Source organism: Myotis nattereri (genome assembly GCF_964212035.1).
Source record: "Myotis nattereri genome assembly, chromosome: 13".
NCBI classification, from domain to species: Eukaryota; Metazoa; Chordata; class Mammalia; order Chiroptera; family Vespertilionidae; genus Myotis; species Myotis nattereri.
The window spans coordinates 61,226,953-61,246,759 of NC_138088.1; the positions used below are offsets into that span (position 1 = coordinate 61,226,953).

Consider the following 19,807-nt stretch of genomic DNA (forward strand, 5'->3'; position numbering starts at 1 on the left):
TCCTCGGGTTGGGAATCACCCGTCCCCACAGCCAGCTGGAGAGCTTTGTTGCCCTGGCCCGGCCGTCAGCAGGCACGCGGCCTTCCTCACCTGCCCTCCTCACCCCTCGGCCCTAACCCCTCGCTGACCCACTCTCTCTCTCTGCTGTTTGTCTTCAGAAACGTGCCTGTTCTGGACATTTCACATCAATGGAATCACGTGTGTGGTCTTAACATTACAGATTTTTGGCTGTTGCCTTCCTCGTCCCCTTCACTTCCATTCTGCTTGTTGCGCACACTCCCCACTGAGACGCGAGTGGTTACCTTCTTCACACCAAGGGGAAAGCTGCGGCTTCGCATGCTTTGTAAACCGTCCACTTTTTCATTGTTTTTAAAAACTGTCAACAAGTTACCTGGGCAGGGTGGTTAGGAGCCACTTTTTCCTCTTTCAACTTCTGAACTGAAAAACAACTGATGGATGCCATCTTTTAAAAAGCAAACCAAGGTAGTACCCAAAGCCTTTCCCCCTCCAGAACCGTGTGTTTGAGTAGCACCTGCTCTTAATGTAGTCGTCTTGTGTGCTCACCTGTTCATCTGCACCCTTTTCCTGTGGGGCTCTCCCAGGGCCAGGGCTGCGCCTTCCTCTGTGTGGCGCTGGCTGCGGGGGTGCAGGCCACGCTCTCCTCACTGCCCTGCTGCCCGAGGAGTCCCGTCCAGGTGCATCCTCGGGCTCCAGGCCCCATCCATTGCACCCTCCTCCCGAGTCCCTATTCTTACACTAGAGCTTGTGCTACAGAAGTGGAGGTGTTCTGCTTTGCTCCTTCTATGGGTGACGGACGGTTCAGGGGTTGGGAGCGGGAGGTGAAAATGGGGCTGCACACTTCAGAGAGGAGGAGTCTGTTTCCTCTTCCCCTGCATCTGGGCGGGCCTGCAACTCGACGAGCAACACGGTATGGCAGGAAGGATGCGCTGGAGCCCAGGCCCTGAGAAGCCTTACAGAGCTTGACAGGCCTCTCAGAGCCCTGAGTCACTGTAATAAGTTCAGCTCCCATGAGCTCTGAAACCACACGGGGATGGGAGGGAGGGGGGGGGACTAGCCCAGCTGCCCAGCTTTCTAGCTGTTCCTGCCAAGGGCCTGTAGGGGAAGCATGGGCCCCCCAGACTAGCCCTGCCATCACCTGAGTGTCCCCACGTGGCTCCGCTGGTGCTACAGGGGCAGAGCCTTGCCCAGCTGAGCTCTGCCTGGATTCTCGATACAGAATTGTGAGCTATAATAAGATGGTGCTTTTAAGTCAAGTTTTGTGTTTATGGTTTAACTCCTTCCTCCCTCCCCCCATTTTGATGCACTTGGACACAAAATTAGGATATGGGATTTTATTGCACTAACAGCTATGAAAGTCTGCTGGCCTAAACAAGAAATACAGTAACCTAGAAAGTTTTTATTTTATTTTCTAGTTGACTTCTCAAAAATGGTGGTATCCTCAAGAGCTGTCTTCGGAGGGGCTTTTTAACGCTGCTCTCTCTGGACTTTTCCCTCAGAACAGTCACTTCTATGGGTGCCCCCCAGCGAGGCTGTACGAGGGGATAGGCTGTGATCTGCTCCAATTCCTTCACTTCCTCTTTCCTCACCCGAGGTTTTAGGAGAGGAGGAGCCTGGGCGGCGAGTTTCTGAGCGTCTCGTTTGTGCTTTCTCTGCTCTGCGAGTTCTCGCCCTCGGATCATGCGCTCTCGATGTCTCTGCATCTGCGCCTGCAGCCACGCCAGCTGGTGCTGTTTGGTTCTAGCTCTGGGTCTTCTCTGGCTGTTTTCCGTCTTTTCATGCTCCAGGGGGAATGTTTTGGGGGAAAGTATCTCACATGGACTTTTCTGAGGCAGCCGATACTTGTGGTCTCGGAGGCCTCTAGCTCGCTCTGCTCGGTGGATGTGTTTCTTTATCTGGTCCAGCTCCTTCTCAGACACTAGATAGTCCCATCTTTGATCATCACCAGTCTTTTCACTTTGTATTCTCTTTCCCTTTTCCTTTCTGCCAAAGTCCCTTTTTGGAAGCATGAAGTATTCCCAAGCATCTTCCAGCATTTCTTGATGTCCCTGACAGCAGTGCTCCTCTGCTTGGCAAACCACAAGTCAAAAGACAGGGTATGTTTACGGAGTGTTTTATTCTCCTGCTGAAACGCGTGGACTGTTTCCTCACTTCTGTAGGATGGACGTCACCCAGCCGCTTGTCAGAGGGACGTATAAAACTGTCTAAGTCGGCTGCTCTTTGTCATGGTCCCTGGCACGGATCTCAGGTGGCAGCCAGCCCTGCTTGGCACGCCCACCCCATGCTCACTTAGAGTCTCTTCACTGTGCACCCCGTCCTCCTCTTCACTGCCCTCCGCAGGATCCGTCCTCGTTGAAGCCTTGGCCGTAGACTTCCTCGAGGAAACAGAAGCAGTCACTCAGGAGCACCCCTCTCCCGGTCACAGCCACCACCAAGTGCCTCCCCGACTCCGTCTTCCTGCCTTTCCAATGGAAACACTGCCCCTCCCTAGATCAAAAGCCAGTCTTCCACCTGTGCTCACTGAGCCTCAAGAACTTCCATTTGCAAATGCTCCAATTCCCTTTCCTGCTTCAGCAAAACGTCCCACTACTGGTCACCCCATCAGCATGAAGATAAGCGTCAGCCTGCGTCGCCTTTGAACAGAAGAGAAACCTTCTTTCCTGCACCTCCTCTCCAGCCTCCACTGCCTTCTTTGCTCCCCTCCACAGCGTAACTTGAAGCACTTACCTACGACCCCCTCTACTTTCCTGCCTATTTTCCTCTCAATCCTCTTGGGCTGGGCTTTTGTCCCCACCTGTTCTCCGAGACTGCTCGCATCTACGTCATGGGTGACTGTGCCTGGGCAGATCCGGTGCTCCCACCTGTCCTGTCACCCTGACCTCGCAGCTTCGTTCTCTGGAGGAGACCATGCTCCTCCAGGCTGTGGACAAGGCATGTGACGGAGGCCAGCATGGGTCTGTACACTGTCCCAGCGATTCGCTGTGTCCCCAAGTGACTGACCAGCCCTCATTCTCTTCCTACTGCATGGCCATCCCCTCCACCCGCGTTGCTGGTTCTGTCTTTCAGTGGTAACGCAGGAAAGGAGAGTGGAGAAATTGTCACGTAAGATAGAGCCGTCAGTGAGGGCTGCTTGGACAGCGACAGTCTCAGCATGAACCAGGTGACCTCACATGGGTCAGGCTCGGTGGAGAGGAATGGACAAGGCTGCCTGGGCCTGCCTCAGCCCCAGGCCCAGATACTCTCTACGTGACTCTCCCTAGAGTGTTGCCTTCAGTCTGCCCTTCTCAGTCCTGTCACTTCTAACCTCAAAACACCCCCCACTGGGGTAGTAGCCTCACTGGCTTCTCCGAATTGTCTCCCTCTGCCCCCAGCCGCGTCACAGTGGCAGTGGCCTTTGCATTCTACACATCCGAGTCCGTGGCTTTTCCGCCTCGACGGTCTCAGTGGCGTCCTAACCTGGTCCTGATCGCCTCAGTCGACTGCTCGCTCCCCTGCCGCAGCCACATGGACTTCCTGTTCCCCAAGAGCCATGCTCTTCCCCATCTGAGTCCTTTCGCCTTCCTCCCTTCAGAGTCACACCGAAGTGGCAACCCTGACTGTGGCACACACGCGTCACCTCTAGGTCTCAGCTTACCTGCCCCTTCCTCAGGCCTTCCGCACACTCATTCAGATACAGCACCCCCCCCCCCCCCATGGCACTTAGCATCGTTTGTGGTAGCAACCTGCTTTATGTCACGGTCCCTCCTTGCCAGCCCAGGGAGTACACAGGCCATGGACGGTGGCCGGGCTGTCCAGCCAGCAGAGGGGCTCAGTGAACCCACACGCCAGGCAGAGCACCAGGCCCTCTTCACCTTGTGATAAACTATCATTGTGTTCGTGGCTCCAAAACCCATGGTAAATGTATTTCCTCACCTTAATCTTCTTTTCTCTTGGGGACTGGGAGCATACTGCAATTTGAGGGTCTGGAGTATTTTGGCCCAGGCCAATCTAGAAGGTCAGAAAGAGAAGTTACGCTAGGATTTGGAGAAGGGGCTCAGGAAACATGCTCTAGCATGCGTTGTATTTGGGAATTGATTTGGGACCGACTTTACATCATTCTCTTTCCTTCTCCCCCATCTATTTCTAAAAAATTAAAAAAAATTTTTTAAGAAAGAAAAGTTATAAAAGTAAATATGGATATTTTATGCTTAAATGAAAGAATTTCAAACATCAAGTCATGACAGTGGTTTCTGTCTGGTTCATAGGAAGCACTGAATTAAAATTTCAATTTGCATTTTAATCACTTGTTTCCTAAACCCAAAAAGATACTTTAAGTCATGCCACTGTGATGTCGAATTCATGTAATAATAGTGACAGCGTCATACTGCATAACAAGTTCCTAGTACAGGACAGGCATACCTCATTCTATTGCACTTCACAAATGTTGTGTTTTTGTACAAATTGAGAGGATGACCCTCCACCAGCAAAAGACTCTGACTTGTTTTATGATGGTCTGGAACCTAACCACAGTGTGTCTGAGGTATGCCTCCCTGTGCTCACTGACTGTGAGCCAGGCACTGTGTGAAGTGCTAAAAGGCTCCTGTGAAAACAGACTAAAGTCTCTTGTTTGATAAAAATATGTGTTTTTTTAAAAATATATTTTATTGATTTTTTACAGAGAAGAAGGGAGAGGGATAGAGAGTTAGAAACATCGATGAGAGAGATCGATCAGCTGCCTCCTGCACGCCCCCTACTGGGGATGTGCCCGCAACCAAGGTACATGCCCTTGACCGGAATCGAACCCGGGACCCCTCAGTCCGCAGGCCGACGCTCTATCCACTGAGCCAAACCGGTTCGGCAAAAATATGTATTTTTTAATATACATATACTAGAGGGTTCCTAGGTAGGCTTGGCTGGCAATCAGGGCCTATTGTGGCCTTCCAGCTGCCAGCTGGGTCTGGGGCTTTCCTTCGTTCCGTGCCTCCCCCTGGTGGTCAGTGCACATCATAGCAAGCGATTGAACTCCCTATCTCCCAGTTGAACTCCTGTGGGGACACTTTGCATATTAGCCTTTTATATACATAGATTTTTATTAATTTCAGAGAGGAAGGGAGAGGGAGAGAGAGATAGAAACATCAATGACGAGAGAGAATCATTGATTGGTTGCCTCCTGCACACCTCCAACCTGGGCATCGAGCCCGCAACCTGGGCATGTGCTCTTGACTGGAATCGAACCTGGGACTCTTCAGTCCGCAGGCCGATGCTCTATCTACTGAGCCAAACCAGTTAAGGCAAGATATATATATATATTTTTTTTTAACTGTAACTTGAAATTTTTATTTCAGAGAGGAAGGGAGAGAGGTAGGGAGATAGAAACATCAATGATGAGAATCACTGATTGGCTGCCTCCTGCATGCCCCCTACTGGGGGGGGGGGGGGGTCGAGCCTGCAACCCAGGCATGTGTCCTTGGCTGGAATTGAACCCGGGACCCTTCAGTCCACAGGCTGACGCTCTAGCCACTGAGCCAAACCGGCTAGGGCAAGGTATGAATTTCTTAATGCGAGCCTCTCTTTAAGGAATCAGCTTAATGAAAATAAGACTTATATAAAGAGAATCACTTGGACTTAAAAGTGCTTGTCATTTAAATACTATGTTGTACATTGTTTCTTTCGTGAGAAGAGAAACTGGGAGGATAAAAAATGATTATAAGCCAGGGAGATAAAGAATATTTTTGATAAGCAAATCAGGTTGAAACAAATTTAGCAAGACTAGACTTTGCCGTAATATGAGCAAAAGATGGCCTGTTTTTTCTATGATAAATATAAAAAGAACTAGTCTGTGCCAACAGTATTTTATCATATACCTAATTTTAGTCCTTTGTCAAACATCATGAAATATGTTTAAATAGTTATGAGAAGTTCTGCCTGGGGAAGATGAGGATGGTTCTTGAACCAATATTAATACATTATTATTAACCAAAGTCTGTAGTTTAAGATTCACTCATGGTGTACATCCCATGAATTTTGACAAAATTTATGACAAGAGTCCCTTATTTATAATCATCAGATCTTTTGCCCACTTTTAATTGGGTTGTTAGTGTTGATAATTGTAGTTGAGGTTTTAATTTTTGTGAGAGGTGTAAGGTCTGTGCCTAGACTTATTTTGCATGTGGCTCCCAGTTGTTACAGCACCATTTGCTGAAAGACCATCCTTTCTCCAGTGAGTTCCCTTTGCTCCTTTGCCCAAGATCAGTTGACTGTGTATGGATCTACTTCTGGCTTTGGACTCTGTTCCCTTGATCTAGGTCTGTTCTCTCTCCACTGTTCGATTACTCTAGTTTTATAGTAAGTTTTAAAGTCTGGTAGTGTCAGTCCTCTGACTTTTTCTCCTTTAACACTGTTTTATTCTGAGTATTTTGCCTTTCCAGATAAACTTTAGGATCCTTTTGTTGAGCTCCACAAATAACTTGCTCAGATTTTGATTAGGATTCATTGACTTGAAAAATCAAGTTGGGAAGAAGTAATATCTTAACAATATTCATCTTCTTATAAATGAACAAGGATTATCTCTTCATTTATTTACACCTTTGATTTCTTTCATCTGAGGTTTGTAGTTTTCCTCATATAGATTTTATACATATTTTGTGAGATTTATACCTAATTATTTCTTTTGTCTTTTTTTTCTGGTGCTAATGCTATAATTGGTGATTAGTTCCAAGATATTTTTATTGATTCTGTGGGATTTTTCATTTGGCCAATCATGTCATTTGTGAATGACAATTTTATTTTTTCCTTCCCAATATGTATACCTTTTATTCCTTTTTTTATTTACTAGAGGCATGGAGGGCGGGGGGGTGTCCCTCAGCCCGGTCTGCACCCTCTCCAATCTGGGATCCTTCGATCCTTCGGACATCTGTCTCGCAATCCAGGATCGTTGGCTCCTAACCGCTCACCTGCCTGCCTGCCTGCCTGATTGCCCCTAACTGCTCTGCCCCCACCAATCTGTTCACCCCTAACCATTCTCCCCTGCTGGCCTGATCGCCCCAACCACTGTGGCTTTGTCCAGAAGACGTCCGGTCTAATTAGCATATTACCCTTTTATTAGTATAGACTAGAGGCCTGTTGCACGAAGAGATTCATGCAAGACCTTCCCTTCCCCTGGCTCCCGGCACCGGTTTTCCTCCGGCACCTGGAACCCAGGCCTTCAGTCTTCGCTGCTCCAGCCGGAGCCTTCAGTCTTCACACTTTGCTCCACCACTTCATGCCTATGTATGCAAATTAACCACCATCTTTGTTGGGTCAATTTGCATACTCTTCTGATTGGCTGGTGAGCATAGTGGAGGGACGGTCAATTTACATGTCTGTTATTAGGTAAGGCTGCATTAGCCAGGAGTTCCAGTTTGATGTTGAATAGGAGTTATGAGGGGACACCTTTCACTTTTCCTGATCTTACCAAAAAAGCATCTACTTTCTCACCACTAAGTATGATGCTAACTGTCATTTTTTGGTAGGTGTTTATCAAGTTGAGGAAGTTCATCTCTATTCCTAGTTGTTGAGTTTTTGTAATGAATGGCTGTTGGGTTTTTGTCAAATGCTTTTTCTATATCTACTGATATTTTTCTTCTTTAGCTGATTAATGTGGATTACATTAACCCTTTGCGGTCGTATTAAATTTGGACATGGGTGTCGTACTGGTCGGAATTAATTTCCATTGAAAGAGCAGTGATACATAACATGCAAGATTATGAAGGATAAACAAGATTTATTAATTCTTTTTTGGAACTACGTCACTACTAGTAGAATCACTACAAACGTTATCACTTTCTATGTCAGAGTCAGTATTCAAGGTGCCAAAATAAAACTCTTCATCGTTACTTTCAGATTCGCAGTACACTTCTTTCAGTAACTTTCTTTTTGCCATTTTGGAGTATTATTTTGAAATATCTTAACAAGCGACAATGTCTAATTACAGTTAAACGTAATTTGTAAAGTTTTATTTGAAATTCTGCGAAGTATCTCACAAGCTTGTTGATTTCTTCACTCTCAAAAGGCGACTGACTCGCCATGGTGTTTTGCATGGCGAGTGTGGAACAGCCGCGTTTGTTTATGTTGAGTTTCGGTATCTCCGATTTGTCGGGGCAGTGTTTTGGTTCGTGACAAGATCGCTTAGACACTTAAGAGCTTTCAGAGAAATTATGAACTGATACATGAATGAATAGAGTTAAGATTCCTACGGTTCCTTGCTGTGGTGGCTGAGAGCAGACATACGACTGGAACAGTAAAAAAGCTTTGGTGGCTGAGAGTAGACAAATGACCGCAAAGGGTTAATTGCTTTTGTAAGGTTAAACCAGCTTTGCTTAACTGAAATAGGTTCTACTTGGTGGTGGTATATAATTCTTTTATACAGTGTTTGATTCCATTTACTAATATTTTATTGAAGATTTTTGCATCTATGTTCACTCGAGATATTGGTCTAGTTTTCCTTTCTTGTAATGTCTTTGTTTTTTGTTTCTTTTAAAAAAATATATTTTATTGAGTTTTTACAGAGAGGAAGGGAGAGGGATAGTTAGAAACATGGATGAGAGAGAAACATCGATCAGCTTCCCCTTGCACACCACCACTGGGGATGTGCCCACAACCAAGGTACATGCCCTTGACCGGAATCGAACCCGGGACCCTTCAGTCCGCAGGCCAGTGCTCTATCCACTGAGCCAAACAGGTCAGTGCTATCTTTAGTTTTTGAATTAGGGTAATGCTGGCCTCATAGAATTAGAAAATTCCTTTTTCTGCTATTTTCTGGAAAACACTGTAGAGTTAGTAGAATGTCTTAAATGTTTGATAGAATTCATCAGTGAACCCATCTGGCCTGGTGCTGTTTTCATAGATTATTAATTATTGATTCCATTTCTTCAGATATAGGTCTATTCAAATGGTCTACTTCTGTAGATGTGGGGTTTCTACTTCTGTAGATTATGTCTTTCAAATAATTGATCCATTTCTTCTAGGTTTTCATACGTATGGGCATAGAGTTGTTTGTAGTACTATTCCTTTATTATCATTTTAATGTCTAGAGCAGGGGTGGGCAAACTTTTTGACTCGAGGGCCACAATGGGTTCTTAAACTGGACCGGAGGGCCGGAACAAAAGCATGGATGGAGTGTTTGTGTGAACTAATATAAATTCAAAGTAAACATCATTGCATAAAAGGGTACGGTCTTTTTTTTTTTTTTTTTTAGTTTTATTCATTTCAAATGCTGGATCCGGCCCACGGGCCGTAGTTTGCCCACGGCTGGTCTATAGAATCAGTAGTGATGGTCCTTCATTCATTTATGACATTGATAATTTCTTCTCTAGTTTTTTCTTAATTAGCCGTACTAGAGTTTTATCAATTTTATTGGTCTTTTCAAAGAATTGGCTTTTGGTTTTCTTTATTGATTTCCTGTATTCAACTTCATTTATTTTTGCTTTTTGTTTTTTGCTTATTTTGGATTTAATTTGCTTTTCTTTTTATAGTTTCCTAGGGGCTTAGATTGTTGATTTGAGATCATATTTTAAGTATATGCATTCAGTACTATAAATTTTCCTCTAAGCACTGCTCTTGCTGCATTCCATGTTTTGGCAAGTTGTATTTTCATGTTCATTTAGTTCAAAATAGTTCTCAATTTCTCTTGAAACTTCTTTGACTCAAATGTTATTTAGAAGTGTGTTTAATCTCAAGCATTTTGGTATTCTTCAGCTACCTTTGTTAGTAGTTTTATTTCACTATGATCTAAGAGCATACTTTATATTTCTCTTCTTTTGTTAAGGTGTGCATGACCCAGAATATGGTTTGTTTTGGCCAATGTTTCATGTGAGCTTGAGAATGTATATTCTGCTATGTTCAATGAACTATTCTAGGGATGTCAGATCCAGTTGATTGATGGTATTGAGTTCAATTAAGTCCTTATTGAGTTAATGCCTGATGGATCTGTGAATTACTGACATCGATTTCTCCTTGCAATTCTCACTTTTTGCCTCACATATTTTGCCACTCTGTGCAAGGTGCGTACACATTAAGGATTGTTACGTGTTCTTGGAGAATTGATCCCTGTATTATGTAATGTACCTTTTTATCCCTAATTTTCCTTGCTCTGATGGTTTACATTGTCTGAAATTAATGTAGCTACTCCGGCCTTGTTTTGATTAGTGTTAATTTATCTTTCTCTGCCTCTTCACTTTTATCTGTTTATAAATTTAAATGGGTGTTTTGGGTAGATAATATATAGTTGGGCCTTTTAAAAATCTAGTTTGATAGTCATTTTATTTTTTTATAGTCATTTTATTAATATGTTTAAAGTCATTAAAAAATTGATATAATTGGAATAATTAAAAACAAAGTTAACTGTCTGTTGCTGGCAATTTAAAAATTAAAGGACATTCTAATATGTCCTTTATTGGTAGGTGTCATAGTTTCCCAAGAAGGGGGAAACTAAATGAAGGTTTGTATTTTCTCATTTGGGCCTCAAAGATGAAAACTGTCTGATCTTCAGCAAAAGATATTATTTTTTAAAATATATTTTATTGATTTTTTTTTTTTTTTACAAAGGGAGAGGGTTAGAGAGATAAACATCCATCAGCTGCCTCCTGCACACCCCCTCCTGGGGATGTGCCCGCAACCAAGGTACATGCCCTTCACCGGAATCGAACCCGGGACCCTTGAGTCCACCGGCTGATGCTCTATCCACTGAGCCACACCGGTCAGGGCAAAATAAAGATATTTAGGAACTGCTGTGCTACGTTAAGTCCAGACGTAGTATTTGTTGACCTCTTCTCCTCTTCAATTCACTGCAATCGCCTTTCTTCCTCCTGTCTGAACCAGTTGTATGGCCCTGGGCAAGTTATTAGCCGCTGGTCTGCTTTCTTCGCCGTGAACTGTAAGGATTAAGGGAGTAAAACATGCCTAGGCCTTTGGCTCTATCGTCGTCGAGATGAGCCCGGGGCTGGCTTAGGGGTGGGATGGGGGGGCCTCAGGAGGACAGTGAGTGGACTGGGCTGTGAGGCGAGGCCCTGGCCGTCCTCTCGGCACCGGGCACGGCGTCCTGCGCTGCGGTCCCAGCCCTTCGTGCACCGAGAGCCGAGCCGGAAGCGCTGGGAAAGCACATGCTCCACGCGAAGAGGATGGACGGAGTCTGAGGACCGCGGTCTCTAGCGAGGTGCACCCGCACAGCACCCCGTTTTGCTCCGTGTGTCCTGACAGCCGCCCTCGGCGAGGATCTGCACCTCCGCACCCACCGGGCACCCAACGGGCGCGGGGCGGGCGCCGAAATGGGCCTGAGGTCCGCCCGTGTCTCCAGCTTCGCGGTCCCTGTCCCAGCGCCGCACTGAGATGAGCTTAGAGGGGCCGGGCAAGGGCGGCGCTGGCGGCGGGAGGCCCGCGGGCTCACTGTTCAAGGACATTCTTTTAAAGAAACGTCTCAAAAATCGTATTGAAAAACCTGGACTTGGAGCTTTCTCCTCAAGCTATGGCGCCGCTGGCTCGCAGGGGCCCGGAGCGGCGGGCTCGGCCGGTCCCGTTAGAAGCGGCCAGTGGTCGGGCCACCCCCCGGCCATGGGCGGGTCCAGTCCCCGGCAGCCACGCGCCCGCTGGTTGGCAAGCGCTCGAGTGGCCACATGGCGGCCGGCGACGATCGGGACGCCCACCTTCCCAGCGCCCCGCGGGCCCGTCTCCCCGTCACGGGCGGCCGTCGGAGGAGCGCGATGGCGGCGGCGAAGGCGCTGGTGCGCGGCTTCCTTCCCGCCGACGCGCCGCGCGTCCCGGCCGCAGGGACGGCCCCGGAAGAGGCGCGGGCAGCGGCCAGGGACGCACCGGCTGCCGCGCTCGCCTTCCCGCCGCGCTCGCCGCCCCGCCGCGGGCCCCGCGCTGCGCTGAGTCGCCGGCGGCGGCCATGGCCTCGCTGGTGGAATACAAGGGGCTCAAGGCCGGCTACCACTGCGGCTACTGCGACTCCGCGGCGGGCAAGGCGTCCTGCGGTGAGTGTCCGCCTCGCGTCCCGCCCGGCCAGCCCCGCGCGGGGAGCGCACCGCCGCTCCCACTCCCGCGTCCCCGCCCCCTCGCTTCTCCCCGGACCGTCTCCCCTCGCTCCGTCCCCGCCTCACCCTCACCGAAGATGGCGGCCCCGGTCCGGGAAGGAGCAGCAGTAGCCGATGACTGCCCGCCCGGGGCCAAGATGGCGCGGGCGACGTCAGCGCCTTCGCCTGCGGGCTGCTCGGTGCATTGTGGGGCGGCGACGGGCTGAGGAGGGGCGGGCCTGAGGCGTCCGGGCGGCGCGTTGCATTGTGGGGCGGCGAAGGCCTGAGTGGGGCGCCGGGCAGGAGGCATCCGGAGGCGCGGTGCATTGTGGGGCGGCGGCGGGCTGTGGGGTGGGGGCGGCCCTGAGGCGTCCGGGCGGCGCGGTGCATTGTGGGGCGGCCGCGGGCTGAGGGGGGGCGGGCCTGAGGCGTCCGGGCGGCGCGGTGCATTGTGGGGCGGCGGCGAGTCAGGCGGGCGCCGCGACCATGGCCTCCTGCGCCGCCCTGTCGCCCAGCCTGGTGGAGTACTTCGAGGGCGAGGACTTCTACCGCTGCGGGTACTGCAAGAACGAGTCGGGAAGCCGCTCTCACGGTGAGCGGGTGGGCGGGCGGCGCGTGGCTCCTCGGCTCGGCGGACCGTCGGCGGGGTCCGGCCGCCCCCGCGGCTGTCAGGGTGCAGACAGGCCGCACCGGCGTCGCAGCGCCGCTCCCAGCTGCACGCCCTCGCTCCGCCGCGCTGACGGGCGTCCTGGGGGTCTCGCGGCGGCCAGCGTGGGCCCCGGTGCCTCCCCGGGGCGGGTGCCCGGGCGCCGTGGCGCGTCGGGGGCGCGGGCTGACCCGCGCGTGCATTCGCCGCCGAGGGCCGGGCCAGCCTCCCCGTAACGGCGCGGACGCGGCGGGACGGTGCCGGCGCAGAGAGCGGTGCGCGCAGGTGCCGGGCCGGGGACCGGTGTCTCCGGGGAAACAGCCGCCCGGCGCCGTCGCTGCTGGCGAGGCCCCGTGTCAGCGCCGGGTGCGATGCGGACCCGCGCCCCGTGCCCGCCCGCCCCTCGGCTTCCCCGGGGCGTTCCGTTTGTCCACGGGCGGCGGTGTTTCCTGCCGGGCCCCGCCGGCGGGTGCGGAAGCTCGGGCGGGCGGGGACGGCGCCCCGGCTGCCGGTTCACTGAGGAGGCGGGGCCGCCGCTGGGAGCGGGAACGGGGGGTCCCCGGGTGCAGTGCCCCAGCGGCTGCGGGTGCGGGTCCGGGTTCCGGGAGAAGACCCGGAGCGCACCGGCGCCGGCGTTCGCCGAGGGCGCAGACCCCCTCAGACCTGAGCACCGTCGCCGCCGCGTGTGGCCGGGCGCGATAGTCGCGTCTCACTGACCGTTCAGCGGGTTTGTGAGTCGCCGGTAGCTTCCCCGAGACGATGGCGGGGCGCCCGGGCTGAAGTCTGGGGGAAACCTGGAGAGGGGACTGCGCCTGTGGGGCCGGATGTGGTTCTCGGGTCTTGCCGCAGGGCGCGGGTCTGGGGGGGCGGGGGCTGCCCCCCGTCCGCACCCCATGCACCCTCCCGGTGCGACCGGAGCCCGTGCCGCTTTCCGCACCCGCCTCCGGGGCCGCCTCCGCGCCGGGGCCTGGTGTTCTGTGGCCACCGCACGTCGGAGAGAGTCCGCCCGGGATCGCCCCGGTTCCTAGGCACCAGCCTTCCCTCCGGCTTTTGTACTGCGCTTTAGTTCCTGTACTTAAAAGGAATATTGTTATGTTTTTGTCCCGTTTCCAGTGTAAACATATGGAAATCAGGAGAATTACGCACAGGAAACGTTTGCTGTCTAATTTTTCCGCAGAGACCAGCTTAGGTGGTTGGGGTGTTATTGTTGTTTAAAGGTGGGATGTAACCTGATTGCAGTGAGGAGCTGAATGTATGACGCCGTGGAGACTATTGACTAATCCTGAATTAAATGTAATCGCTCGTGTGTGTTTTTTATTTTTATTTTTTAAAATATATATTTTATTGACTTTTCACAGAGAAGAAGGGAGAGGGATAGAGAGCTAGAAACATCGATGAGAGAGATCGATCAGCTGCCTCCTGCACAGCCCCTACTGGGGATGTTCCCACAACCAAGGCACATGCCCCTGACCGGAATCGAACCCGGGACCCTCCCGTCCGCAGGCCGACGCTCTGAGCCAAACCGGTTCGGCTCGTGTGTGTTTTTTAATTAAGGAGAACATATCATGATTTCCATTTGTATTATGTCAAACCAACAAGTATACAATGTGCAGACTTTTGTTCCTCCAGTGATGCCTAGGTTTTCTTTCTTTGCTTCTGTATTCACGTTACAAGAACCCAAACTGCTTTGAATGTGTAAAGCAGTGCGTGCTGCTGCGGGTGACGAGCTGCTTGTCTTTGCCCCCAGGCATGTGGGCGCACTCCATGACGGTGCAGGACTACCAGGACCTCATCGACCGCGGGTGGCGGAGGTGAGCGCGGCGCCGGCGGCTTCTCCCGTACTCAGGCTCTTCGTGGGAAAAAGACACCGTTTTCTTTAAGAACTTTTTCTGCTGTTGGGAAGAGGTTTAAGACTTTTTTTATCCCTTTATGTAATGATTTTGTTCTCTTTTTAATGATGTTTACTAGGAAAACTTCAAATATATACATAGAAGGTACATTATGATGAAGCTCATGTATCTGTCACCAAGATTCAACAGTTGTTAACATTTTGGCAGTCTTGTTTCATCAATTCTTTTTTTTTTTTTTTTTAAAGTATGGTGTGTTTTTTAACTCTTTTTTTTAAATTTTATTGATTTGAGAGAAACATCAATGGGATAGAGAACTCCAACCAGTTGCCCTCCCTCCCACACCCCCAACAGGGGATGGAACCAGCAACCTTTTGGTGCCTGGGACAATGCTCAACCAACTGAGCCACACTGGCCAGGGCTCATCAGTTCCTTTTGGTCCCTGCAATGGACTGAATGTCTGTGTCCGACCACACTTCACAGCTTCAGTCCTAACCCCGTTGTCATGGTGTTGGGAGGCCGTCCGCCTAGATGGAGCCCTCAAGAGTGGGATTGGTGCCCAGTGAGAGCGAGCTCCCTGCCCTTCTCCCACGCGAGGCTCCCGGAGAACAGGAGCCAGGAGGCTTGTCTTCACGAGACACGGACCTGCCAGGCCTGGTCGTGGACGTCCCAGCCCCCAGAACGGGGAGGAATACATTTCTGTTGTTTAGAAGCCACTCAGACTGTAGCACTTCGTGGTAGCAGCCCAAGTGGACTTCTCCCCCCACAAAATAACTTAAAGCAGATTTCAGGTGCCATGCCAGTATACCTGTAACAAGTTTGGTTTCTAAGGGAAGGGTTCTTTTTCCTTTGCAAGCTATCCACAATACCATTTGGTATACCTTACAAAATTAGTAATTCTTTACCTGTTATCTAGTTTTGGTTAGATTTCCTGCTCGTCTCAGATGTGTGTGTTTTTAACAATTGGTTTATTTGAATCAGGATTCCATTAAGGCCCACACATTGCATTGCCTTCGATGGCTAAGATTGCTTTGGAAGTTATTTTTTATGTGGATTCTTTAAAAGTAACTATTAGGTAAAGTTCCTTACATAGTAGTATGAGCAGTTAAGTGCCCTGTGCCAATCAAGAGACTGGGATTAAGCACAGCAGATGAAACTTCACAACTTCCCTTAAACTTAATAACAACAGAGTTCAAAAGTAGACACAGGCCAGGTGCCAAAGGACCTTGTGTGCCATGATAAGGAGCCTTTTTAAAGGCAGAAGGGAACCTGCCGGCTGTGTGTCCCACGGGAATGGGACGGCACTTGAGTTTTGGAAATCATCGTTTACGTAGCAGAGACGTGTGTCTGAGGGGTGACCCGAGAGGCAGAAGACTGGCTCCAGGACGATGCAGTGCTGGGGTGTGAGGCATCAGCAGTGGCCAGAGGCAGGAGGGACAGGTTGAAGGTTTATTTTTTATTGATTTATTTTTTAAATATATTTTTATTGATTTTAGAGAGGAAGGGAGAGGGAGAAACATCAATGATGAGAGAGAATCATTGATTGGCTGCCTCCTGCACGCCCCCCACTGGGGGTGTGCCTGCAACCAAGGTACATGCCCTTGGCTGGAATTGAACCCGGGACCCTTCAGTCTGCAGGCCAGTGCTCTTTCCCAGGGGTCCTCACAATTTTTAAACAGGGGCCAGTTCACTGTCCCTCAGACCGCTGGAGGGCCGGACTATAGTTTAAAAAAAAACTATGAACAAATTCCCATGCACACTGCACAAATCTTATTTTGAAGTAAAAAAACAAAACGGGGACAAATACGATACTTGTATTTGCATGTGGCCCGCGGGCCGTAGTTTGAGGACCCCTGCTCTATCCACTGAGCCAAACTGACGAGGGCTGGAGGTTCATTTTAGAAGTAAGATGACAGGAAATAGCGCTCATTAGAGGGAGGAGTCTAAGATGACCCCTCGGTGCCTGGCTCTGAACTGAATGTTTGTTTGGGCTGCCATACAGTATGCCACAGACGGGCAGCGTAACAGAAATGCATTTTCTCGCAGAGCTGGAGGCTCCAAGTTCAAAACCAAGGTGTCCGGAGCTCTGGTGTCCACTGCGGCCTCTCTGTGGCTTGCACATGGCTGCCTTCTCCCTGTGCACACATGGTCCTTCTCTGGGTGGGCATCCCTGGTGCCTCATCTCTGTGTTTCCATTTTCTTTTCTCATAAGGACGCGTATCAGATTGGATTATGGCTCATCTTAACAGCTTCTTTGTAGCCTAATCACCTCTTTAAAGGCCTTATCTGCAAACACACTCTGGGGTGCTGGGGGTTAGGGCTTCAACATTTGAATTTCAGCCCGCAATGTCGTGGCTCTGCCGGTAACTGCGCTCTAGAAAGCATGAAAGGAACAGGCGGATGTGGGTACTTTGTGCTGTTGTGCATGGAACCCCCAAGTGTGGCTGTCACAGGCCGCAGCGGGCCTGGGTCCCACCATCTCCAGGGCAGAGGATCTGGGTGGTAGCTCAGGCCTGGCAGGGGTGGCAGGTGCTGATGAGGAGGTGACTGAGGGGAGTGGTCTGGGAGGACCTGGGTCAGGTCTAGCCAGAGTAGCTGGCCTCTGGCCTCAGCACACCCACGCTCAAGATGTCGCTTAGGAAGAGGAACTAAACTAAATGCGTTTCTGTGCTATTGATTAGATTTTCCCCAATTAAGTTTGTGTTTCTGTAGTAATCTACTTTGGTATATATGAGAAATATGTAAGAAATTAACAAAACTATTTTATAATTTTAGAAGTGGGAGATATGTGTACAAGCCTGTGATGAATCAAACATGTTGTCCTCAATACACTATAAGGTAAGAATTTTGATTAATAGAAAGAGGCTCCATAATATGAAGATTGTGTATAGTTTTTTAGTAGAGTCTTGTTTTTTTTAAATGTTAATTTTCATTCTAAGTAGACATTCTTTTTTTAAAAAATATATATTTTATTGATTTTTTTACAGAGAGGAAGGGAGAGGGATAGAGAGTTAGAAACATCGATGAGAGAGAAACATCGATCAGGTGCTTCCTGCACACCCCCCACTGGGGATGTGCCCGCAACCAAAGTACATGCCCTTGACCAGAATCAAACCTGGGACCTTTCAGTCCGCAGGCCAACGCTCTATCCACTGAGCCAAACCAGCTAGGGCTAAGTAGACATTCTTTATAAGGAAGAGCAAATGAGTTAGGGCTTTTCCACATACTGCTGCTATATTCATGTGGTGATCAGAAGCTTTTAGTAGTGCTTAATTGGTTCACATCTATCTATATAAAAGCCTAAGCAACTGTTTGGTGCCTGTGGCATGCACTGACCTTTGGGGCAGATGCTCAATGCACAGGCATGGAAACATGGAAAAGATTGATGAATCTCAGAGGGGAGGAGGGAAGGGTGGGAAGAGATTAACCAAAGATCTTATATGCATACTAGAGGCCCAGTGCACAGATTCGTGCACGGGGGGGGGGGGGGGCCGCGTTGGGGGGGGGGGTCTCTCGGCCTGGCTTGTGCCTCCTCGCAATCCGGGACCTCTCGGGGTATGTCGGGCTGCCGGTTTTGGCCTGATCCCTGAGGGCTGACCCCACTGGTAAGCACAAATCCTTGTTCCGGGCCTCTAGTATAAATATATGAAAAAATATCCTCTTCATTTGGCAGTGTTGGCAGGGATATCGTGAAATATTGGTAAATACCAAAATTACTTTTAGATACCAAATTTTTACAGATTTTAGCTCAGGGCTTTCCCTGCTCTAGCATATAACTTAACACCGTGCCTGCATTCCAGCAGTGCTAGGTCGGATTCTCGGGGAAGAAGAGCAGCAGGAGGGCTCAAACCTGAACTGCCACATGCATTCAGAGTCCACTTTTCTTTATTAGAAAACTTAAACGAAAAAGTCTTATTTTCCTACAGAATGTTCAATTTTTCATAATCTTTTGGGTTTACCCTCTGCCCCCTTTACCACATCCTAATATGAAAAGATGTTCTCTCTCTGGCCAGGTAGCTCAGTTTTTTTGGTGCCTATCTTTGTAGCAGGCCCTCCTCGAGTGTCTGGCAGTTCCAGCTTTCCAGGGTCCCCTTGGGGATCCGTGTACCGTGCGGGTCTTGCTTACTGTGGGCTTTGAGTAGGGGTCTGGCTGGGCTGTTCTGTTGGGATCCCCCATGTCGGTGCTTTCAGGTCTGATCACATTTGGAGAGAAGCCCTCACCTCCAGGAGGTCTCAGTCCCGTGCTCCCCGCGTGCGTGTAGCCCTCGTGGAAGAGACTGTTTCTCTCTTTACTGAAACTGCAGTTTTCTACTGGGCTGTGAGGGGGTCCTCTGTGCAGGGCGGGGGAGGGCACCTGACATCGAGCGGCTTCCAGAACCTCCTTCCAGGGGCTCTTCCGAGCTGTAGATGCACCTTCTTGCATGTCCCCTACGGTGTGTGACGCAGGTATCACTAGCCCTGAGGCATCGTGGGTGATGCAGAGACCGACAGTAGGGCATCCTTTGGGCTTTGCTCACGGTTGGTTCAGGGTTGACTTTCTTTGGTCTGCCCAGTCAGCTGCCCTTGTGCTTCCGCTTCCCGGCTCCCAGCATCTCTCCCATCTGTTTCCTAGTGTGTTAGGTCTTTTCTTCCTAATCCTTAGTTGTAGTGAGATGTGAGGTGAGGTCAGAGGCTACGTTAAGCCTTGACTTTATCCAGAAATCCCAGGCATAAGCTTTGCCTCAGTATACTGGATATTGTCCATAACTGGTTTATTTTTTCAGAGTTTGAGTTCATTTTTTAAATATTTATTTTGCTTTCCTAGGTGCCGATCTTTACAGTTTCAGCCATCAAAATCTCACAAGAAGGTTTTGAAAAAAATGTTGAAATTTCTGGCTAAAGGGGAAATTTCCAAAGGAAATTGTGAGGGTAAGATGAGATGCGGTCTAAAAACTGTTTACTTTAAAATGATGTATCTTTCCAAGGTTCTCATTTTCCGCCAGGGAACAGGTCCTTACGACAGCAGGTACCGCAGCAGGTACCGCTGTTCCGGTGACGACAGTTACTTGCGAGCTGCTGTTACTTGACCCTGGCCCCACATCAGGGCATGGGAAATGGATGCCAGGGCAAGTCTTGCTTGATGTGAGAGTGAGGGTCATTTTTGAGATATGATGTTGTGGAGTTTATGGAAATCGTAGTTGTCATGGTGCTTTGACAACTCTTCTCTTACTTGGTCCCAGTAATATCCTGAAGGAAACGGGAAGGGGTGTTGTCTCTGGAGACCAGGTGCT

At 49.7% G+C, this 19,807-nt stretch overlaps 1 protein-coding gene and 1 long non-coding RNA gene across 12 annotated transcripts in view; one reads left to right on the top strand and one right to left on the bottom strand.

Moving 5' to 3' along the window:
* Positions 1-1,339: 1,339 nt before the first annotated feature.
* Positions 1,340-12,234, bottom strand: LOC308528751. Its single transcript, XR_013996733.1, has 3 exons — positions 12,132-12,234; positions 3,931-4,005; positions 1,340-2,389 (listed from the first exon to the last, which is right to left on the bottom strand). It is a non-coding gene; the product is annotated as an uncharacterized lncRNA (long non-coding RNA).
* Positions 10,582-19,807, top strand: part of ATE1 (arginyltransferase 1) — a 52,949-nt gene continuing 43,723 nt past the window's right edge. For 4 of the 11 annotated variants that reach the window (XM_081104517.1, XM_081104520.1, XM_081104521.1 and 1 more), the window contains exons 1-4: positions 10,582-12,005; positions 14,438-14,501; positions 17,313-17,375; positions 19,342-19,445. In XM_081104517.1, the coding sequence (XP_080960643.1) occupies positions 11,498-12,005; positions 14,438-14,501; positions 17,313-17,375; positions 19,342-19,445 (739 nt within the window). In that variant the 5' untranslated portion in view covers positions 10,582-11,497. Of the gene's footprint in view, positions 12,006-12,459; positions 12,637-14,437; positions 14,596-17,312; positions 17,376-19,341; positions 19,446-19,807 lie in introns of those variants that run through there. The other 7 variants (XM_081104523.1, XM_081104524.1, XM_081104525.1 and 4 more) reach the window with 4 other exon arrangements.